Here is a 24726-nt window from a genome sequence, read left to right as displayed (position 1 = left end):
ACTGGCACAAAGACAGAAATATAGATCAATGGAACAGAATAGAAAGCCCAGAGATAAATCCACGAACCTATGGACACCTTATTTTTGACAAAGGAGGCAAGAATATACAATAGAAAAAAGACAACCTCTTTAACAAGTGGTTCTGGGAAAACTGGTCAACCACTTGTAAAAGAATGGAACTAGAACACTTTCTAACACCATACACCAAAATAAACTCAAAATGGATTAAAGATCTAAATGTAAGACCAGAAACTATAAAACTCCTAGAGGAGAACATAGGCAAAACACTTTCCGACATAAATCACAGCAGGATCCTCTATGACCCATCTCCCAGAATATTGGAAATAAAAGCAAAAATAAACAAATGGGACTTAATTAAACTTAAAAGCTTTTGCACAACAAAGGAAACTATAAGCAAGGTGAAAAGAGAGCCCTCAGATTGGGAGAAAATAATAGCAAATGAAGAAACAGACAAAGGATTAATCTCAAAAATATACAAGCAACTCCTGAAGCTCAATTCCAGAAAAATAAAGGACCCAATCAAAAAATGGGCCAAAGAACTAAACAGACATTTCTCCAAAGAAGACATACAGATGGCTAACAAACACATGAAAAGATGCTCAACATCACTCATTATCAGAGAAATGCAAATCAAAACCACAATGAGGTACCATTACACACCAGCCAGGATGGCTAATATCCAAAAGTCTACAAGCAACAAATGCTGGAGAGGGTGTGGAGAAAAGGGAACCCTCTTACACTGTTGGTGGGAATGCAAACTAGTTCAGCCACTATGGAGAACAGTGTGGAGATTTCTTAAAAAACTGGAAATAGAACTGCCATATGACCCAGCAATACCACTTCTGGGCATACACACCAAGGAAACCAGATCTGAAAGAGACACGTGTACCCCAATGTTCATCGCAGCACTGTTTATAATAGTCAGGACATGGAAGCAACCTAGATGTCCATGAGCAGACGAATGGATAAGGAAGCTGTGGTACGTATACACCATGGAATATTACTCAGCCATTAAAAAGAATTCATTGGAATCAGTTCTAATGAGATGGGTGAAACTGGAGCCCATTATACAGAGTGAAGTAAGCCAGAAAGATAAAGACCAATACAGTATACTAACACATATATATGGAATTTAGGAAGATGGTAACGATAACCCTATATGCAAAACAGAAAAAGAGACACAGATGTACACAACAGACTTTGGGACTCTGTGGGAGAAGGCGAGGATGGGATGTTTCGAGAGCACAGCATCAAAACATGTATATTTTCTAGGGTGAAACAGATCACCAGCCCAGGTTGGATGCATGAGACAAGTGCTCAGGCCTGGCGCACTGGGAAGACCCAGAGGAATCGGGTAGAGAGGGAGGAGGGAGGGGGGATCGGGATGGGGAATACATGTAAATCCATGGCTGATTCATGTCAATGTATGACAAAAACCACTACAATATTGTAAAGTAATTAACCTCCAACTAATAAAAATAAATGGGGAAAAATAAAAAATAATAAAAAATAAATAAATAAATAAAATTTAAAACATAAGTCTTAGAATCTCCAGGAACTGATTAAATCCCAACCAATTCTCACACAAACACAACAGCTCCCAGCTTTCGTCTAGAAAACGGGTCTCTCCACCCTCAGGCTGGAGCCGGGCTGACCCCCTGCACTCTGGGGTTGCAGAGGTCTCTTTAGGAGGATGTGAACTCAGTGCCCAGTCTCCCACAGAAGATGGTGACCTGAGACTTACTGGTCCTTGGAGTAGAGCCTGGAGCACTGGGTCCGTCAGGGAGACTGAGGTTAAGCCGTGCGGGGCTGGAGCTGAGACATCTGTAAGAACCGAAGTGAGGAGTCCTGAGCACAGAAGACAGCCTTTACTCCTGGGATGTGGGGTGCAGATGGGGTTGAGTGGGTGGAGAACAGTGTTGCTATCAGCTCTTGACACTTATGTGGTTACCCTCAGGAGGTGGTTCTGAGAGGTTTTTGTTTTTTTTTTTTAAATTGTGGTAAGGTACCCACAACATATTATTTACCATTTTAATTATTTTAAGAGTCCAGTTCAGTTGCATTAGTACATTCACATTTTGCCTTACCAAACTCCAGAGCTTTTTTCGTATGGCAAAACTGAAATTCCATTCCCATTAAACAAATCCCCCTTTCTCCTTTCCCAGTTCCTGGCAATCACCATTCCTCTTTTTGTCTCTATGAATCTGACCACTATATGTACTTCATTTAACTGGAATCATTCAATATCTGTTCTTTCCTGTCAGGCTTCTTTTATTTAGTACAATGTCTACTAGATTCATGCACATTTTTACCATTAAAAAAAATAATTGATTTATTTTTTGGGTTGTTAGGTCTTTGCTGCTGCAGGTGGGCTTTCTCTAGTTGCAGTGAGCAGATCTACTCTCTAGTTGCGGTCATGGACTTTTCACTGCAGTGGCTCCTCTTGTTGTGGTGCATGGGCTTCAGTGGTTGCAGCTTGTGGCCTGAGATTGCCCCACAGCTTGAGGAATTTTCCTGGACCAGGGATCAGACCTGTGTCCTCTGCATTGGCAGGAGGATTCCATTCCATTGTGCCACTAGGGAAGTTCTTGTGTGTTTGTGTGTGTGTGAGTCACTCAGTCATGTCCGTCTCTTTGCAACCCCATAGTCTGTCCATGGGATTCTAGGCAAGAATACTGGAGTGGGTTGCCATTCCCTTCTCCAGGGAGATCTTCCATACCCAAGGATCAAACCCAGGTCTCCTGCATTGGCAGGTGGATTTCTTACCATCTGAGCTAAATGCTGACTAACACTCCATTATGGGTACCTACCACCTTGGTTCATCCATTTAATGGTCAATGGACACTTGGGTTGCTTTCATGTTTTAGCTATTGTGAATAATGCTGTTATGAACCTGAGTGTAAAAATATCTCTTCCAGAGTATGCTTTCAACTCTTCTGGGTATAGGTCCAGAGGTGGAATTGCTAGATCATATGGTTTTAAGATTTTTTCCTGCTTGTAATGGAGAAGATGTTCACATATTGAGGAATGGAGAAGTCATTGTGGCTTATCCATGGTTCAGCCTGAACTGTGTGTGAACTAAGACTGCCTGTCCAACTGTCACAGCTCATTTGCTTTAACCATTGAGGTAAAGAGCATCTGTTTTGAAGATAAGGATGAATAACTCCCTTCTCATGGCCTCCATGTTAACACTCCCTGTGAGATAAAGTTCCCTTACCAGACAGCAGGGAACTGCTGTCTTGCTGTCTCTGTACTAAGTCTCTCTCTCTTTAAATCTTGAAGGAATACACCCTGTCATGTTGATGTATGTACTTTGTTTGGGTGAGGTATAAGACTGTGCTGGAAACCATGCTTCAACAGAGTATGTGCCTGTTGGCCGTCTGCATTTCCTCCTTGGAAAAATGTCTCATCATTTCTTCTGCCCAGAAGAAATGTTGATCTGTAAGAGCTTTTTATGTATATGGGATTCTTTCATTATGTGTTGTGTTGCATGCATGCTCAGTTGTGTCCAACTCTTTGTGACCCCATGGACTGCAGCATGCCAGACTTCCCTGTCCTTCACCATCTCCTAGAGCTTGCTAAAACTCATACCCATCGAGTCAGTGATACCATCCAACCATCTCCTCCTCTGTCATCCCCTTCTCCTCCTGCCTTCAATCTTTCCCAGCATCAGGATCTTTTCCAAGGATTCCGTTTTTCACATCAAGTGGCCAGAGTATTGGAGTTTCAGATTCAGTATCAGTCCTTCCAATGAATATTCAGGCCTGATTTCCTTTAGGATGGACTGATTTGATCTCCTTGCAGTCCAAGGGACTCTCAAGAGTCTTCTCCAGTGCCACAATTTGAAGCGTGAATTCTTCAGTGCTCAGCCTTCTATATGGTCAAACTCTCACATTCATACATGACTTACTGGAAAACCCATAGCTCATAGATTAGCCCAAGCTTTAAACTCTCATTTTCCTTTTCAATTAGTTTCACAAATATTTTCTTCCCAGACAAATACTGTGCATCCCCCTTGATAACAACTGCTAAATAAAATTTTCTGTTTGGGGGCACATAAAATATTATATGTACGTGTGAATCTTTTATCACATATCTCATCAAATATAGTTGATGTCTGTATTCCAGACACTATTTTGGCTGCTGGGAAGAAAATAGTGTCAAAAGTGTAGTGGGCTGAATGCATCTCCCTGCTCTCAAATTCATATGTTGAAATCCTAATCCCCAGGAACCACAGAATGTGATTGTATTGGTCATTGGGCCTGAAAGAGGTAATTAAACTTAAATGAGGTCACTAGAGTGGGTCCTAACTCAGTGTGACTGATGTCTTCATAAGAAGAGGATTAGAATGCTGGGAGTATACACAGAAACCAAGAGGTGAGAGATTTAGCAAATAAAAATACAAGACACCTACAGGTAGTGAATTTCATAGAAACAGAGAACATTTTAAAATGTATATTTAATACATATGTCTTAGATAGATACATATTTTATGCATGTTGACTATACATATATACATATCTTACTATGTACAGATACAATCACAAGTACACCCATAACTTGATTTTTTGTACTTTCCAGATAATGATTCTTTTTCTTTTCTTCCTCTTCTTCTTTTTTTTAAATTGAAGATTTGTGGCCACTGAAGTTAATGTTTACCACATTTAAAAATAATATTTTAAAATCAAGGTATGTGCATTATTTTTTTTACAGAATGCTCTTGCACACTGAGTAGAGTGTAGTATAACATAACTTTTACACGCACAGGGAAGCTAAAAAAATTTGTATATGACTCTGTTTATTGCCAGTTCTTTTAATTGGGTTGTCTGGACTCAACCAGAGATATTTCCAAAGTATGCCTATGCAGGTGATAGTATTTGATTAATGAATGAATCTCCAGTTTGGGTCATATCACTTATTTTATTTTGTTGGTTGTGCTGTGCATCTTGTGGGATCTTAGATCACCCATAAAGGACAGAACCCACAATCCCTGCAGTGGAAGCACGGAGCCCTAATGACTAGACCACTAGGGAATTCCCCATACCATTCAACAGTTATGAAAATGCACCCTTTTCTTTCCTGGAGAATTACTCACATTCTGGTTTCAGTTAATGGTGCTTTCAGTTCAAATGTGAATCTATCCCTCCTGTCCACTATGAGCTGGTGGTTGATCTGGAGGCTTGACTACATTCTAATTCAACTTCTCATCGAGTCTTGCCTATCACAGCACATGGAGTAGCACAGGATATCCGGTTGTCCCGGAAGTAAGTGAAGGATGATAATCAGGTGAGGTCAATCTCTTCTATCAAAGTTTCACTAGCAGTTTCAGTCTCCCTGACTTGGATTCTATGCCTTTAATTTCATCACGACTCTCAATTTAGTGATTTTCCTACTTCTGTTCAACCTCCTCCATCTATTTAAAAAAAAATATTTACTATTTTTCTTATTTGGCTGCGCTGGGTCTCAGCTGTGGCACCTGGAGTCCTTCATTGTGGCGTGAAGACTCTCCCTGTGGCAGGCAGGCTTCCCTCTAGCTGTGGTGTGCAGGCTCAGTCACCCCCCAGCATATGGGATCTTAGTTCCCTGACAGGGATCAAACTCATGTCTTCTGCATTGGAGGGCAGATGCTTAACCACTGGACCACTGGGGAAGTCCCGCGTTCCATCTAGTTTTAATTCATCTAATAACTTGCTACTCAGTTTCTTTTTTAAATTATTGTTTTATTTATTTATTATTGGCTGTTCTGGGTCTTTGTTGCTGTGTGGGCTTTTCTGTAGTTGTGATGAGCAGGGGCTCCTCTCTAGTTGTGGTGCACAGGCTCCTTATTGCAGTGGTTTCTTTTAGTGCAGAGCACGGACTCCAGGGCATGCAGGCTTCAGGAGTTATGGCTCCCGGGTTCTAGAGCGCAGGCTCAGTAGCTGTGGCCCACCGGCTACATGGCAAGTGGGGTCTTCCTGGACCAGGGATCACATCTGTGTCTCCTACATTGACAGGTAGATTCTTAACCACTGGAACACTGGCGAGGTCCCATCTTCCATCTAGTTTTATATCATCTCATGAGGTTTCTACTCCATTTGTTTTTTAAAAAATAATTTTATTCATTTGTTTATTTATGACTGTTCTGGGTCTTCGTTGATGAACAGGGTTTCCTGTAGCTGCAGTGCACGGGCTTCTCATTGTGGTGGTTTTTCTTGTTTCAGAGCTCAGGTTCTAGGGCATGCAGGCTTCAATAGTTGCAAGTCATGGGCAGTAGATCCCAGGCTCAGTAGTTGTGGCCCAGGGGCTTTGTTGCTCCATGGCATGTAGGATCTTGCCTGACCGGGGATCGAACCTGTGTCTCCTGCATTGGCAGGCAGATTCTTTACCACTGAGCTACCAGGGAAGCCCGCCACTCAGTTTCTTGACTTTCATCCCTCCTTCACTCTGTTTCAGTTTCTCAACCCCACAACCAATCCTGTACTTCATTATAACCACTGTCTTCATTGTTCACAATCTCCATTTCAAGCATTCTGTCCTGCAACAGCTTAAACTTGTCTTTTCAGTTTCACTTCCTATTTTTCAGTTCCACCCAACGTTTATCAGCAAACCCTTACTGCCCACCCCCTTGACCCACCTCTGGCAGTGCAGATTTTTTTCCCAATTAAGAATTTTTCCTAATCAACTCTACTATGCAGCTCTAAGAGTCTGAGACAGAAAAGTCAAGAAAAATGATTATTTTCACTATTGACACTATATCTCAATAACGCCAGAGGAAAGGCACAAATGAGCATATCCCTTTCTCATTATGAAAGGATCCACTTTATCTGTTATTACTCTCTTTTCCTTAAGGTCAGCTTTGTCTGGTATTGATGTAGCCATGCTAGCTTTCTTGTGTTACTGTTTGCAAAATGTACCTGTTCTGTTCATTTTACTTCCAACATATTTGTGTCCTAATATTTCAAGTGCAATACTGGACACATATATTGTTACCTGAATTTCCTTCCCATGTGGGAGTCGCTGGTGTTTTTACTGGAAAGAGGCAGGAGGAACTCTTATGTGCAGGTGAGTATTTTATTTCTTCTTCTTCTTGCTGCTTACATCGTAATTTCCTTGTGAAAATTCATCTTGCTTCACTTGATGAAATTTTAAAAAGTTTATTTAAAATTTATTCAATGTTACAGTCATTGTGTCCATGAACAATAAAATACAGGGCTCTAAGTGCATCCACCTTCACAGTCCATAGAGGCTTACAGTGCCCCTTGAAACAGAAGATCCTCCAGGGCATGTAGGGATTCCATACAGCATCCACCTCCTGTGGTTAAGATGGCTCAGCATCAGGGATGTTTTTATCAAGTCTGGGAGGTGGAGGCTGGTGGCTATTGATGATTGCTCCCTGCCAGGCTGTGTCGGATCCCATAGCCAAAGTATATGAGAAATCCTAGTAGAGAAATGAGACAATGAGAAGGGAAAGTAGGGCTTCTCCTCACTTACAAATGCAAAATGGGCTCCTATTATGGTGTCTGACACAATTTAGCGGAGAGGTGGTAGAAACAGGATTGGGTTCAGTCACCCAAGGGGCCTCTTTATCCCAGAAAACCACTTACCAATTGCATTCCAGATTCCAAATTGGGTCCAAGTCCTCGGGGTCATCAGCTTCATCAAGTAAACATTCACAAAGATGCTCACCAGTGGGAGGACAGGCAGAGCAGGGACCTGTGAGCAGAATCAGTTAATTTTTGAACACACCCCAGATGTCTGAAAGGGAGATCCCACCCCACATCGGTGGGAAGACTCCAGTCTTTTTCAGGCTGTGCATTCAGTGCCCACTGACATTGTGTATGTAAAGCACTGAGTGTGGATCAGGGAAGGGTCCATTTGTTTTAGCAACTTCTCTTCTTTGGGCCAGCAAAGGATGTTCAGACTTCAAAGCCTGCAGACTTCATTCATTCAAGGTGAACAGTTTAGGCACATAAGGTCACTTACCTTGAAGTACTCAGGAAATGGGTCCTGGAGCTGCCTCCAGATGATGACCGTGACCCCAGTGATGAGCAGCAGCAGCAGCACAGCCACTGTTGTGAGCCCGGGGTCTCCAGAGAACACCTGGCTGGGCCACTGGGCCAGGATCACACTCAGGATGGTCAGCAGGAGAACTGCAAGGGTCAAGGTGGAGGAGAACAGGCTGGACTTGAGAAGCCAAAGATGTCAGGACCTGGGGTCACCCCCACCCACCCCAGGCTGCCCACCTCAGGAAGGGCCATTGTATCTCCAAGACTCCTCAACTGACAAAATGCACACTTCCACCACCTCCTGTCAGTCTCAGAATATGACCAAAGAGAAATCCCACTGCTCACCAAGCAGGGAGGTACATCCATAGACAATCTGGCCAGATTTCAGAGTGGGGATGGTGCTGGGAGGGAACCACAGAGTCTTCAGAATCCTTGAGGTTCTTGCTTCAGGTACTGGTTCTGAAGGACTTGCTTCATGTTTTGAAATATCAATTTCCTCCTTCTTGCTTAAAGTCTGTTCTGGTTGGTACCTGAATTAGAGATATTAAGGCAGTGTTAACAGCAGCCCCTACTCATCCAACATTAGACAGCCTGTTCCACCTCTCTCTTGCCTTAAGCATAGAAGGACATTTAGAAGGTGGCATGAAGATAGATTTAGAAGAAGACATTTAAAAGGTGTTTGCAATGTAGGAGGTCTGGGTTTTATTCCTGGATTGGGGAGATCCCTAGAGAAGGGAAATTCTACCCACTCCAGTATTCTGGCCTGGAGAATTCCATGGGCTGTATAGTCCATGGGGTCACAAAAAGTTGGACATGACTGAGTGACTTTCATTCACTTCAATTTATGAAGGCATAAGATGATTACTTCCCCATCAATCCCCACGAGTCCAAGACCCCAGTCAAGGTGCAATGGAGTCTCACCTGAGGACAAGCACAGAGAAAGACACCAGGGAGTAAACTAGCAGATTCCCAATTGACATGAGGTCCACAAGGTCACTGAACTTGAAGAGCAATGCCAAGAGCCCTAGAATGAAGGCAAAAAAAAAGAAAGATGGTGGAAGGAGGGAGAAACTGGAGGAAGTACTCAAGCTAAGGAAGTTGATCAAAGAAGGAGTGGGTTTTGTTATCCACCTGCAAGATTTCCAGAAGACATGATGGCCATGATGGGGGTTCTTGTGTGAGCAAAGACACGGGCAAGTCCCCGGAAAAGGAGCCCATCACGTGCCATATCCGTGATCATCTGGGGTATGGGGAAGAATATGCTCTGGAGCCTGGAAGGAAAAATATGAACATGAGGACAGACTGGGGCACTTGCTCCCTGGTCTACAAGGTGTAAGCTGCCTGTATCTCTTGTCTCTCAATCCTAAAGTGTTGGGAACCTGAGCATCTGACCATAGATGGGGAGAAAACCATGACACTGACCTGGATGTAAGAGCACAGAGGGTGGTAACAGCCATGACATATCTGGCAACGTCCCACCCAATGTAGAGAAAAGCCTGTGGCAAGGGGCTCTCAGGGTGAATCTGGTAGTAGGGCACCATGAGGGTGAGTGCTGCTGAGACACCAGAGTACGCCAGAAAGCAGATGAAGATCGTGATCAAGATGCTCCAGGGGATGGAACGACGAGGGTTTAGTGCTTCTCCCTCTGCAACATTGATGGAGGTCAGGAAAGCACACTGGGATGAAAGCACAAAAATCCCTCTCTTTCTTGTACCATGAAAATAAGCCTAAGTTTCTACCCACCCCTCTGCCCAAGAGGCAGCCCAATCTATCCCCAAACCCCTGATGGGACACATAATGACCATGCTACCTTTAGTGACAATGGCATCGAAACCAACAAGTGCATAGAAACATATCACTGCTCCACGGAGAATTCCATCAAGACCAAAATGGCACAAATCCTCCAAAACCCAGAGGACCCAAGCTATGGTGAGAGAAGGAAAAAGGAAGAACATGGGTGAGGTGTGTTCAGTCATCTCTACTGGAATCCTCAGTTAATACCGTAAGTCCTGGGCTCTAGACCCCCATCATTTGGACCCATCAGCCATGGTCTCTTAGTCCCAGCTCTGCACCCTTCAACCCATGCATTACTAAGATCAAGGGTACCACCCTAACCTAGAAATGCCACCCGATCCAGGTGTGATGGATGTGTAGTCCTGTTCTGTGAGCTTCCAGTTGTGCAGGTCTCCCTTAAAGAAGCCAGAGAGGATGATGAAGATGAGAACCAAGACGTTGATGCCTGTGAACACTCTGGTAACCAGAAGTGACTCACGAGCTCCCAGAGTAAGTGCCCCTGTGGGAAAAATGGAATATGAGATCGAAAATAACAGAATCCATAGAGCCAGAACACAGACCAGTGGTTACCAGGGGCTGGGGGTTGTGGGACTGGGACACATGGATGGACAGTGACTGCTCAGTGGGTGCAGGGTTTCCTTTGTTGTGATGAACATCTTTGGAACTACATAGAGGTGATGGTTGTACAATGTTGTGAATGTGCTAAGTGCCACGGTATTGTATACTTTCAGAAGGTTAATTTTTTTATTGTTGCAACCATCTCACAATATATACACCTAACACCTTAAACTTATACAATGTTGCATGTTAATTATATCTCAATAAAACCAAAGAAAGATAGTAAAATTGTTAACTTTATGCCAAGTGAATTATTTCCCAATTAAAAACATCTTTGGTCTCGATACAGAGGAAGGAACTTGTCAAAGTAAATGATTCTCAATGGGGGTTGATTTTGTGCCCTAGGGATGTTTGCCAATGTCTGGAGACATTTTGATTGTCATTGTCACTACTTGGGAGATAGGCATAATGTCTAGATAGGCAGGGTATCTAGTGAGGAAAGTCCAGGAATGCTATATATCTGGCAATGATAAAATTAAGGAAATCTTACAATGCAAAGAGTCTACTCATTGGAAAAGACCCTGATGCTGGGATAGATTGAAGGCAAAAGGAGAAGGGGGCAACAGAGGATGAGATGGTTGGATGGCATCATTGACTCAATGGACATGAGTTTGAGTAACCTCTGGGAGATAGTAAAGGACAGGGAAACCTGTAGTCCATGGAATCACAAAGAGTTGGACCTGACTTAGGAACTGACAACAACAACAACAACAATGGACAGGACAACCCCCAATACTGAAAGCTGTTCCAGTCTAGAAGGTTGGTAGTGCCAAGAGTGGGAAACAACAATCTATGTTTTGCCTTCCTGTCTCTCTTGCCCCAGACCCTTCTTGGTGGATGGACTGTGTGTGTGTGCTCAGTTGCTCAGTTGTGTCCAACCCTTTGCAACCCCATGGACTGCAGTCCACCAGGCTCCTCTGTCCATGGATTTTCCCGGCAAGAACACTGGAGTGGGTTGCCATTTCTTCCTCCAGGGGGTCCTCCTGACCCAGGGATTGAAACTACATCTCCTACATTGGCAGGTAGGTTCTTCACTACTGAACCACCAGGGAAGCCATCTCCCACACCTTTATTCAAAGTCCTAATCCCCCACGATTCTGCCATTCCAAGCCTTTCAGCTCCTCCACCACACCCCTCTCTTCCCATCCTAATTCCGACCCCTGTCTCACCTGTAAGCAGCAGCACCACGGCCAGGGCAATAAAGTCTGGGTACCGGGCCAGGTAGTCAGGCATATACTGAGAGAAGGCTCTCTGTAATGCCTGAGAGATGTGTTTCCCGATCAGGCCATCAAAGGTGTAGCTCCAGGCCTTGGACACACTTGCAGTGGCTGCAGGAGGAGAAGAAACATTCATTGGTAAACATGAATTGAATCCCTCTATGCACCATGGGGTGACAGAGGATGAGATGGCTGGATGGCATCACCGACTCGATGGACATGAGTTTGAGTAAACTCTGGGAGTTGGTGATGGACAGGGAGGCCTGGTGTACTGCAATCCATGGGGTTGCAAAGAGTCTGACATGACTGAGCGACTGAACTGAACTGAACTGAACTGAACTGAATGCACCCTGGGATATATTCGGGGAGGAAAATTGCAAAATGTCAAATGTCAAACAATTTCTTTTCATGAAGTGGGGAGGGTAGACCCAGATGATTCACAAAATAGGTCAATTATTAAGTATTTTAGTGGGAGATCAATGTTATGCAAGAAAACAGGGAAGAGGGAACAAGAGCTCTGGGAGATAAAGATTAAAATTTTAAATCCAGTGCTAATGGAAACTCCATGAAGGCCAAAGCAGAGCAGAGAATTCAGTATGGTGAGGGGATGAGCCTGTGGGCCATGCCTCCCTCTCACCCTCTCCCCACGGTTCCCTTTCCTCTGGATTCTTGGTCCATCATTTAAGGAAAGCAGGGGAGAGCTGAGTAGAATGAAGTTGTGGAATTTTCCTGACACTATTACTCTCCTCCCCTCACAAAGTGGATGACAAAATGCTCATGAATGACTGAAGACCAAATCCCCACTTCTAGTTTCCCGGTCTTCAACCCCCCACCTTCTCCAGCCATCATCTCACCAAAGACATAGGACAGTATGAGGTTCCAGCCAGCGATGAAGGCCCACAGTTCTCCCACGCTGATGTAGCTATAATGATATGCAGAACTGGTCCACTTTATCCGTGTCCCAAACTCAGCATAGCAGAGCCCAGACAACACAGAAGACAGGGCGGCCACCAAGGAGATGATGATCGCTGGTCCAGCGACGAACAGGGCCACCTCTCCAACCACGATGTACACTCCAACCCCCAGGGTGCTGCCCACACCCAAGACCACCAGGTGGAAGATGTTCAGATGACGGGATAAAAGAATCTCAGGCTCCTCCCTGGGCTCCAGGGGCTGCCTGCGGATCAGCTTCTGACCACACTGGCGGGGATCCTGACACCGCATCCTAGATGGAGTTGAGGAGCTGTGATCTGCTGAGAAAGGAAGACACCAAGCCATGAAGAATGTCCATTCACTCTTGGCCCTGGGAGTCCAATTCCATGGAGCAATGGAGTGATTGGGGCAGATGGTGAAAGGACACTTGGGGCAAGTTCTCCATCTCTGAGCATTGGTTTCTTCAAACATAAAGGAGACTTTTAACATGTTTCAAAGTTACTGGAAGGGACTTCCCTGGTGGCACAGTGTTTAAGATTCTACCTGCCAATGCAGGGGACATGGGTTCAATCCCTGGCCCAGGAAGATTCCACATGCCGAGGGTCAACTAAACTGGGACACCACGACTACTGAGCCTGTTCTCTGGATCCCTTGAGCCTCAACTACTGAGCCTCAGCTACTGAGCCTCTATGCCTTGAGCCCATCGTCTGCAACAGGAAAAGTCCCCACAATGAGAAGCCTGCGCACCAAAACTAGAGAGTAGTTCTGCTCGCCACAATTAGAGAAAGCCTGCACACAGCAACAAGGATGCTGCATAGTCATTAATTAATTAAATACTTTTTAAAAGTTAGCAGAAAGGTTGTTTAAAGAGAAGTGAGGTGGAGTGGACTGCATCTCCCCCCTCCCCCTCCAATTGTGCCCCTTTGGAATACGGATAGTTTTGAGCTGAAGGCAATGAAGACCCAGCAGACTCAGAAACTCCTTGCCCATCCCCTTAACTGCTCAACACAACATAGTTTAGGGGCCTATGCCTAGAGGAGAGCTAATACCAGAGATACATTTTTATCTCAGAAAGACTTGCCTGCATGGAAGAGCAAACATTTGTTCACCAAGTGTTGTCTCTTTCCATCTTTCCTGTGGGTTCTCTTCCTCTTGTTTGAAGCCCCAGATTCCTACCTACCCTTCTTTCTTCACTCAGTGGAGTGTATAAGCCTCAACTGCCTGATTGTCTATGTGCCTTAGAGTTTTGATTGAGTTCCAATGCATAGCAAATTAAACTTGTTCATCTGACTTATGTCAACTTCATTATTAGACTGGGCAAAGAGCCCGGAAAGAAAAGGTTTCTGCCCCACAGAAGCAAAAGCCACCAACACAGAACTTGGCACAGTAGATGCTTACTTGGTATGAGTCGAGTGGGTGAAGATAGTGATTTTTGTATTGAATCAACTAGCTCTCCTGGTTCAAATCCACCTATACTACTACTTACTAGCTTATGGGCTCCCCTGGTAGCTCAGCTGACAAAGAATTTTCCTGAAATGCAGGAGGTCCAAGTTAGACTCCTGGGTCAGGAAAATCCCCTGTCAGAGGGATAGGCTATCCACTCCAGTATTCTTGGTCTTCCCTAGTGGCTCAGATGGTAAAGAATCTGCCTGCAATGTGGGAGACCTGGGTTTAATCCCTGGTTTGGGAAGATCCCCTGGAGGAGGAAATGGCAACCTACTCCAGTATTCTGGCCTGGAGAATCCCCATGGACAGAGGAGCCTGGTGGGCTACAGTCCATGGGGTCACAAAGAGTTGGACATGACTGAGTGACTAAGCATACACACACACACACACACACACACACACACACACACACATTAGCTTGTCTGATTTAATATAACTCATCACAGTCTTCCCAAGGGACCTGCGAATGTTCAAGTCCCAGGTGAAGGACCAGAAAATACAGAGATCCCACAATATAGAGGAGACTGAATCCAGGGGTCCACATATCATAAACTCTATGTAAGTGAAACCTTTATTGTTTGAACACCACTCAACACATCTAGAGACTCAAGACACTAATGCAATCTCCCCCACACTACCTCTTCACACACATACACACACAAACTGAGTTCTCATTTCCTTCTGCTTTCATCCATAAAATGGGTCTCTCCACCCTCAGGCTGGAGCCGGGCTGACCTCCTGCACTCTGGGGTTGCAGAGGTCTCTTTGGGAGGATGTGAACTCAGTGCCCAGTCTCCTACAGAAGAGGGTGGCCCGAGACTTACTGGATACTTGGAGCAGAGCCTGGAGCACTGGGTCAGTCAGGGAGGCTGAGGTTAAGCCGTGCGAGGTTGGAGCTGAAGCATCTCTAAAAACTGAAGCAGGGAGTCCTGAGCACAGAAGACAGTCCTTACTCCTGGGTTGTTGGGGTGGGGATGGAGCTGGATAGGCGGGGAGCAGTGTTGCTATCAGCTCTTGACACTTATGTGGTTACCCTCAGGAGGAGGTTCTGAGAGGTCTTTTTTTATTGTGACAAAATACCTATAACATAAAATTGACCATATGAACCATTTTAAGTGTCTAGTCATGTTAAGCACATTCGCATTTTGTGCAACCAAACTCCAGGACTGTTTTCATCTCACAAAATTTCAACTCCATCCCCATTCAACAACAACCCCCCCTTTCTCCTTTCCCAATTCCTGGCAATTACCCTCCTCCTCTGTGTCTATGAATCTGACCACTCCAGATACTTCATTTAAGTAGAATCAGAATATTTGTCATTTCCTGTCTGGTTAAGTTAGCTTAGTGAAAAGTCCACCAAGTTCTTTCATGTTGTAGCATGTGTTGGAATTCCCTCCCTTTTTAATGATAAATAATACTCTATTATTTGTACCTACCCCATTGGCTTATTCATATGTTGGTCAATGGGCACTTGGGTTGCTTTCATGTTTTAGTTTTGTGAATAATGCTGCTATAAAAATGAGTGTACAAATACCTCCTCCAGAGTGTGCTATCAATTGTTTTGGCTTAGCCTCGGAAGTAGAACGAGCTTCCCCGGTGACTCAGACAGTAAAGAATCTGCCTGCAATGTGGGAATACCCAGGTTCGATCCCTGGGTCAGGAAGATCCCCCGGAGAAGGGAATGGCTACCCTCTCTAGTATTCTTGCCTGGAGAATTTCAGGGACAGAGGAGCCTGGCGGGCTACAGTCCATGGGGTTGCAAAGAGTCAGACACGAGTGAGTGACTAACACACTCTCTTTCAGAAGTAGAATGGCTGGATCATATAGATTTTTGTCTGCTTGTGATGGAGAAGTATTCACATTCTGGGGTATGAAGTCATTTTTTCTTATGGTTCATCTTGAACTGTGTGTGAACTAGGACAGCCTGTCCAGCCCTCACAGCTCATCTGCTTTAACCATTGAGGCAAAGAGAGTCTGTTTGGAAGATAAGAATGAGTAACTCCCTTTCATGGCATCCGTGTTAACACTCCCTCCAAGATAAGTTTCCCTTCCTAGACACCAGGGTCCTGCTGTCTCACTGTCTCTGTACTAAGTCTGACCCTCTTGAAACCTTGAAGGAATGCGCCCTGTCATGTTGATGTGTGAGCTTTGTTTGGATGAGGTGTAAGAGGATGCTGGAAATCATGCTTCAGCAGAGCAGTTCCTCAGAGCTTTCTGAGAGGCTTCCTTCCCAACTATAGCCCTCAGTTTGGTTCAAATTAAATTTTTTTCTATCCCTATGGTAGGTTCTTTATTGATTGCTTCTGTGGACACAGACTCATTTGATCATCAAGAACCCTGAAAAAGAGGGGCTGTAAAACCGGGGACCCAACCCTCAATCCTCCTCCCTCCCAGTTTTATTTATACAACTTGGCCTTGCACAATGTGCTTGTGACCTGAGACACTCAGTTGTGGGGAATCCCTAAGCCCAGCTCAGCACCAATTAGGAGTTTGTTGTTGTTACATTCATTCACGAAGTCATATCCAACTCTTTGCAACTCCATGGACTGCAGCATGCCAGGCATCCTTGTCCTTCACTGTCTCCTGGAATTTGCTCAAACTGCTGTCCATTGAGTCGGTGATGCTGTCTAACCATTTCATCCTCTGCCACCCCTTCCTACTCCTGCCCTCGATCTTTCCCAGCATCAGGGTCTTTTCCAATGAGTCAGTTATTCGCATCAGGTGGCCAAAGTATTGTAGCTTCAGCATCAGCCCTTCCGATGAATATTCCAATGAATGATTTTCTTTAGGATTGACTGGCTTGAATTTCTTGCTGTCTCTCAAGAGTCTCTCAAGGACTGGAAATAGAACTGCCATATGACCCAGCAATACCACTTCTGGGCATACACACTGAGGAAACCAGATCTGAAAGAGACACGTGCACCCCAATGTTCATCACAGCACTGTTTATAATAGCCAGGACAAGGAAGCAACCTAGATGCCCATCAGCAGATGAATGGATAAGGAAGCTGTGGTACATATACACCATGGAATATTACTCAGCTGTTAAAAAGAATTCATTTGAATCAGTTCTAATGAGATGGATGAAACTGGAGCCCATTATACAGAGTGAAGTAAGCCAGAAAGATAAAGAATATTACAGCATACTAACACATATATATGGAATTTAGAAAGATGGTAATGATAACCCTACATGCAAAACAGAAAAAGAGACACAGAAGTACAGAACAGACTTTTGAACTCTGTGGGAGAAGGTGAGGGTGGGATGTTTTGAGAGAACAGCATGTATATTATCTATAGTGAAACAGATCACCAGCCCAGGTGGGATGCATGAGACAAGTGCTCAGGCCTGTTGCACTGGGAAGACCCAGGGGAATCAGGTGGAGAGGGAAATTTGAGGGGGGATCGGGAAGGGGAATACATGTAACTTCATGGCTGATTCATGTCAATGTATGACATAACCCACTGCAATGTTGTGAAGTAATTAGGCTCCAACTAAAAAAAAAAAAAAAGAGTCTCTCAAGGGACTCTCAAGAGTCTTCTCCAGCACCACAGTTCAAAATGACCAAAGTTCAGTTCTTTGGTGCTCAGCAGTCTTTATGGTCCAGCTGTCACATTCACATATGACTACCAGAAAAACCAATCTAGTCATAGATTAGATATAGCTTTAAATTCTCATTTTCCATTTCAATTAGTTTCACAAAATATTTTTTTTCAAGTGAATACTCTTCATTCCCCTTGATATCACCTGAAAAATAAAATTTTCTCTGTTTTGGGGCACATAGCCTGGTGGGCTACAGTCCATGGGGTCGCAAAGAGTCGGACACGATTGAGCGACTTCACTTTCACTTTTCACTTTCAAAATATTACATGTACATGTGGTTCTTTTATTATATATCTCGTCAAATATAATTGAACATTTTCTGCACTTCAGACACTGTTTCAGCTGCTGGGGAGAAAATGGTGGTCAAACGTGTTGTGAGTTGAATACGTTTCCCTGTTGTCAAATTCCTCTGTCGAAACCCTAACCCCCAGGACCACAGAATGTGACTGTGTTTGGTGAGAGGGCCTTAAAGAGGTAACTAAATTTAAATGAGGTCATTAGGGTTGGCCCTAACCCAATATGACTGATATCCTCATAAGAAGAGGTGATTAGAACACAGAGAGCATATAAAGAGACCAAGAGGTGGAGAGATTTAGCAAATAAAAATAAAAGACACCTAAATGCAGTGAACTTCATAGAAACTGTGAACATTTAAAATATATATTTTAATACATAATCTTATATAGATACATATTTTATGCATTTAACTATATATATCTTACTATGTACAGATATATTCACATGTACACACATGCTTCACTTTTTACAAATACTGCATGTTTTACAAATTGATTTGTGACCACTGTGTTATCAGTTGATGTTTACCATATTTTAGAAAAAAGTATTTTTAAATCAAGGTGTGTACTTTTTTAAACAAAATGTTATTTAACACTGAGTATAGTATAGTATAACATAACTTTTTTTAAACATGACTTTTACATGCATGGGGAAACTAAAAAATTTGTGTATGACTCTTTTATTGCCAGTTTTTAAAAAATTGGGTCATCTGGACCCAACCAGCAATATTTCCAGCGTATACCCATATAGGTAATCGTATTTGATTAATGAATGAGTCTCCAATTTGGGTCACATCACTTATTTTATTGGTTGCACTGTGCAGCTTGTGGGATCTTAGTTCCCCCATCTGGGACAGAACCTGCACACCCTATAGTGGAAAAATGGGAGTCCTAATGACTAGACCACCAGGGAATTCCCCATACCATTTAATAGTCATGAAAAAGCACCATTTTCTTTCCTGGAGAATTACCCACATTCTGGTTTTGGCTGATGGCATTTTCAGTTGAAATGTGAATCTATCCTTTATACCTGCTGTGAGCTGGGAGTTGCTCTAGAGGCTTGATTATATTCTGATGCAGTTTGTCATCAAGGCTATGTTCTAGGAAGTGTCCTGTACTGCTTATCACAGCACATTGGGTAGCACAAAACCTGGGTGTCCCTCATCAGTAAGGGAAGAATGACAATCAGGTGATGTCAACCTCTTCCATCAAAGTTTCACCTGACAGTTTCAGTCCCCATTAATTTCTAATCCAGTAATTTCATTCAAACTCACAAGATAGTGATATCTCCGTTTCTGTTCATCTTCCTTCATTTATTCTTTTTTTTTTTGTTGTTTAATTAATTTTTTTTAAATTTTTTTATTAGTTGGAGGCTAATTACTTCACAACATTTCAGTGGGTTTTGTCATACATTGATATGAATCAGCCATAGATTTACACTTATTCCCCATCCCGATCCCCCCTCCCACCTCCCTCTCCACCCGATTCCTCTGGGTCTTCCCAGTGTACCAGGCCCGAGCACTTGTCTCATGCATCCCACCTGGGCTGGTGATCTGTTTCACCATAGATAGTATACATGCTGTTCTTTTGAAACATCCCACCCTCACCTTCTCCCACAGAGTTCAAAAGTCTGTTCTGTATTTCTGTGTCTCTTTTTCTGTTTTGCATATAGGGTTATCGTTACCATCTTTCTAAATTCCATATATATGTGTTAGTATGCTGTAATGTTCTTTATCTTTCTGGCTTACTTCACTCTGTATAAGGGGCTCCAGTTTCATCCATCTCATTAGGACTGGTTCAAATGAATTCTTTTTGACGGCTGAGTAATATTCCATGGTGTATATGTACCACAGCTTCCTTATCCATTCATCTGCTGATGGGCATCTAGGTTGCTTCCATGTCCTGGCTATTATAAACAGTGCTGCGATGAACATTGGGGTGCACGTGTCTCTTTCAGATCTGGTTTCCTCAGTGTGTATGCCCAGAAGTGGGATTGCTGGGTCATATGGCAGTTCTATTTCCAGTTTTTTAAGGAATCTCCACACTGTTTTCCATAGTGGCTGTACTAGTTTGCATTCCCACCAACAGTGTAAGAGGGTTCCCTTTTCTCCACACCCTCTCCAGCATTTATTGCTTGTAGACTTTTGGATAGCAGCCATCCTGACTGGTGTGTAATGGTACCTCATTGTGGTTTTGATTTGCATTTCTCTAATAATGAGTGATGTTGAGCACCTTTTCATGTGTTTGTTAGCCATCTGTATGTCTTCTTTGGAGAAATGTCTGTTTAGTTCTCTGGCCCATTTTTTGATTGGGTCATTTATTTTTCTGGAATTGAGCTTCAGGAGTTGCTTGTATATTTTTGAGATTAATCCTTTGTCTGTTTCTTCATTTGCTATTATTTTCTCCCAATCTGAGGGCTGTCTTTTCACCTTGCTTATAGTTTCCTTTGTAGTGCAAAAGCTTTTAAGTTTCATTAGGTCCCATTTGTTTAGTTTTGCTTTTATTTCCAATATTCTGGGAGGTGGGTCATAGAGGATCTTGCTGTGATTTATGTCGGAGAGTGTTTTGCCTATGTTCTCCTCTAGGAGTTTTATAGTTTCTGGTCTTACATTTAGATCTTTAATCCATTTTGAGTTTATTTTTGTGTATGGTGTTAGAAAGTGTTCTAGTTTCATTCTTTTGCAAAGTTTTCCCAGCACCACTTGTTAAAGAGGTTGTCTTTTTTCCATTGTATATCCTTGCCTCCTTTGTCAAAGATAAGGTGTCCATAGGTTCGTGGATTTATCTCTGGGCTTTCTATTCTGTTCCATTGGTCTATATTTCTGTCTTTGTGCCAGTACCATACTGTCTTGATGACTGTGGCTTTGTAGTAGAGTCTGAAGTCAGGCAGAAAGTTCCATTCTTCTTTTTCAAGATTACTTTGGCTATTCGAGGTTTTTTGTATTTCCATACAAATTGTGAAATTCTTTGGTCTAGTTCTGTGAAAAATACCGTTGGTAGCTTGATAGGGATTGCATTGAATCTATAGATTGCTTTGGGTAGAATAGCCATTTTGACAATATTGATTCTTCCAATCCATGAACACGGTATGTTTCTCCATCTGTTTGTGTCCTCTTTGATTTCTTTCATCAGTGTTTTATAGTTTTCTATGTATAGGTCTTTTGTTTCTTTAGGTAGATATACTCCTAAGTATTTTATTCTTTTTGTTGCAATGGTGAATGGTATTGTTTCCTTAATTTCTCTTTCTGTTTTTTCATTGTTAGTATATAGGAATGCAAGGGATTTCTGTGTGTTAATTTTATATCCTGCAACTTTACTATATTCATTGATTAGTTCTAGTAATTTTCTGGTAGAGTCTTTAGGGTTTTCTATGTAGAGGATCATGTCATCTGCAAACAGTGAGAGTTTCACTTCTTCTTTTCCTATCTGGATTCCTTTTACTTCTTTTTCTGCTCTGATTGCTGTGGCCAAAACTTCCAACACTATGTTGAACAGTAGTGGTGAGAGTGGGCACCCTTGTCTTGTTCCTGATTTCAGGGGAAATGCTTTCAATTTTTCACCATTGAGGGTGATGCTTGCTGTGGGTTTGTCATATATAGCTTTTATTATGTTGAGGTATGTTCCTTCTATTCCTGCTTTTTGGAGAGTTTTAATCATAAATGAGTGTTGAATTTTGTCAAAGGCTTTCTCTGCATCTATTGAGATAATCATATGGTTTTTATCTTTCAATTTGTTAATGTGGTGTATTACATTGATTGATTTGCGGATATTGAAGAATCCTTGCATTCTTGGGATAAAGCCCACTTGGTCGTGGTGTATGATTTTTTTAATATGTTGTTGGATTCTGTTTGCTAGAATTTTGTTAAGGATTTTTGCATCTATGTTCATCAGTGATATTGGCCTGTAGTTTTCTTTTTTTGTGGCATCTTTGTCAGGTTTTGGAATTAGGGTGATGGTGGCCTCATAGAATGAGTTTGGAAGTTTACCTTCTTCTGCAATTTTCTGGAAGAGTTTGAGTAAGGTAGGTGTTAGCTCTTCTCTAAATTTTTGGTAGAATTCAGCTGTGAAGCCATCTGGTCCTGGGCTTTTGTTTGCTGGAAGATTTTTGATTACAGTTTCGATTTCCTTGCTTGTGATGGGTCTGTTAAGATCTTCTATTTCTTCCTGGTTCAGTTTTGGAAAGTTATACTTTTCTAAGAATTTGTCCATTTCATCCAAGTTGTCCATTTTATGGGCATAGAGCTGCTGGTAGTAGTCTCTTATGATCCTTTGTATTTCAGTGTTGTCTGTTGTGATCTCTCCATTTTCATTTCTAATTTTGTTAATTTGGTTCTTCTCTCTTTGTTTCTTAATGAGTCTTGCTAATGGTTTGTCAATTTTGTTTATTTTTTCAAAAAACCAGCTTTTAGCTTTGTTGATTTTTGCTATGGTCTCTTTAGTTTCTATTGCATTTATTTCTGCCTTAATTTTTAAGATTTCTTTCCTTCTGCTAGCCCTGGGGTTCTTCATTTCTTCCTTCTCTAATTGCTTTAGGTGTAGAGTTAGGTTATTTATTTGGCTTTTTTCTTGTTTCTTGATGTAAGCCTGTAATGCTATGAACCTTCCCCTTAGCACTGCTTTTACAGTGTCCCATAGGTTTTGGGTTGTTGTGTTTTCATTTTCATTCATTTCTATACATATTTTGATTTCTTTTTTGATTTCTTCTATGATTTGTTGGTTATTCAGAAGCGTGTTATTTAGCCTCCAGGTGTTTGAATTTTTAACAATTTTTTTCCTGTAATTGAGATCTAATCTTACTGCACTGTGGTCAGAAAAGATGACTGGAATGATTTCAATTTTTTTTAATTTTCCAAGACTAGATTTATGGCCCAGGATGTGATCTATTCTGGAGAAGGTTCCGTGTGCACTTGAGAAAAAGGTGAAGTTGATTGTTTTGGGGTGAAATGTCCTATAGATATCAATTAGGTCTAGCTGGTCCATTGTGTCATTTAAGGTTTGTGTTTCCTTGTTAATTTTCTGTTTAGTTGATCTATCCATAGTTGTGAGTGGGGTATTAAAGTCTCCCACTATTATTGTGTTACTATTAATTTCCTCTTTCATACTCGTTAGTGTTTGCCGTACATATTGCGGTGCTCCTATGTTGGGTGCATATATATTTATAATTGTTATATCTTCTTCTTGGATTGATCCTTTGATCATTATGTAGTGTCCTTCTTTGTCTCTTTTCACAGCTTTTATTTGAAAGTCTATTTTATCTGATATGAGTATTGCGACTCCTGCTTTCTTTTGGTCTCCATTTGCATGAAATATTTTTTTCCAGCCCTTCACTTTTAGTCTGTATGTGTCTCTTGTTTTGAGGTGGGTCTCTTGTAGACAGCATATATGGGGGTCTTGTTTTTGTATCCATTCAGCCAATCTTTGTCTTTTGGTTGGGGCATTCAACCCATTTACATTTAAGGTAATTATTGATAGGTGTGGTCCCGTTGCCATTTACTTTGTTGTTTTGGGTTCACGTTTATACAACCTTTCTGCATTTCCTGTCTAGAGAAGATCCTTTAGCATTTGTTGAAGAGCTGGTTTGATGGTGCTGAATTCTCTCAGCTTTTGCTTATCTGTAAAGCTTTTGAGTTCTCCTTCATATCTGAATGAGATCCTTGCTGGATACAGTAATCTAGGTTGTAGGTTATTCTCTTTCATTACTTTCAGGACGTCCTGCCATTCCCTTCTGGCCTGGAGGGTTTCTATTGATAGGTCAGCTGTTATCCTTATGGGAATCCCTTTGTGTGTTATTTGTTGTTTTTCCCTTGCTGCTTTTAATATTTGTTCTTTGTGTTTGATCTTTGTTAGTTTGATTAATATGTGTCTTGGGGTGTTTCGCCTTGGGTTTATCCTGTTTGGGACTCTCTGGGTTTCTTGGACTTGAGTGGCTATTTCCTTCCCCATTTTAGGGAAGTTTTCAGCTATTATCTCCTCGAGTATTTTCTCATGGCCTTTCTTTTTGTCTTCTTCTTCTGGGACTCCTATGATTCGAATGTTGGGGCGTTTCACATTGTCCCAGAGGTCCCTGAGGTTGTCCTCATTTCTTTTGATCCTTTTTTCTTTTTTCCTCTCTGCTTCATTTATTTCCACCATTTTATCTTCTACCTCACTTATCCTATCTTCTGCCTCCGTTATTCTACTCTTGGTTCCCTCCAAAGTGTTTTTGATCTCATTCATTGCATTGTTCATTTTTAATTGACTCTTTTTTATTTCGTCTAGGTCTTTATTAAACAATTCTTGTATCTTTTCAATCTTTGTCTCCAGGCTATTTATCTGTAACTCCATTTTGTTTTCAAGATTTTGGATCATTTTTATTATCATTATTCTAAATTCTTTTTCAGGTAGATTCCCTATCTCCTCCTCTTTTGTTTGACTTGGTGGGCATTTTTCATGTTCCTTTACCTGCTGGGTATTTCTTTGCCTTTTCATCTTGTTTAGATTGCTGTATCTGGAGGGGACTTTCTGTATTCTGGAGGTCTGTGGTTCCTTTTTATTGTGGAGGATTTACCCAGTGGGTGGGGTTAGACGATTGGCTTGTCAAGGTTTCCCGGTTAGGGAAGCTTGCGTCAGTGTACTGGTGCGTGGAACTTGATTTCTTCTTTTTGGAGAGCAATGGAGTGCCCAGTAATGAGTTTTGAGATGGGTCTATGTGTTAGGTGTGACCTTGGGCAGCCTGTATGTTGACATTCGGGGCTATGTTCCTGTGTTGCTGGAGAATTTGCGTGGTATGTCTTGCTCTAAAACTTATTGGCTCTTGGGTGGTGGTTGGTTTC

At 42.3% G+C, this 24726-nt stretch overlaps 1 protein-coding gene across 1 annotated transcript; it reads right to left on the bottom strand.

Annotated features, from left to right (window-relative positions):
- Positions 1-7349: 7349 nt before the first annotated feature.
- Positions 7350-12859, bottom strand: LOC122692503 (cationic amino acid transporter 3-like). The gene is given in 12 exon segments (XM_043900117.1): positions 7350-7438; positions 7605-7713; positions 7984-8150; positions 8352-8536; positions 8928-9030; positions 9138-9277; positions 9429-9651; positions 9817-9895; positions 9897-9930; positions 10122-10299; positions 11588-11746; positions 12490-12859. Coding segments are annotated over 12 exon segments (1836 nt in total).
- Positions 12860-24726: the final 11867 nt, after the last annotated feature.

Source organism: Cervus elaphus, chromosome 4 (assembly GCF_910594005.1).
Source record: "Cervus elaphus chromosome 4, mCerEla1.1, whole genome shotgun sequence".
Taxonomy (NCBI): Eukaryota; Metazoa; Chordata; class Mammalia; order Artiodactyla; family Cervidae; genus Cervus; species Cervus elaphus.
The sequence above is the reverse complement of the archived record's forward strand: the minus strand, read 5'-3'. Positions and strand labels throughout refer to the sequence as shown.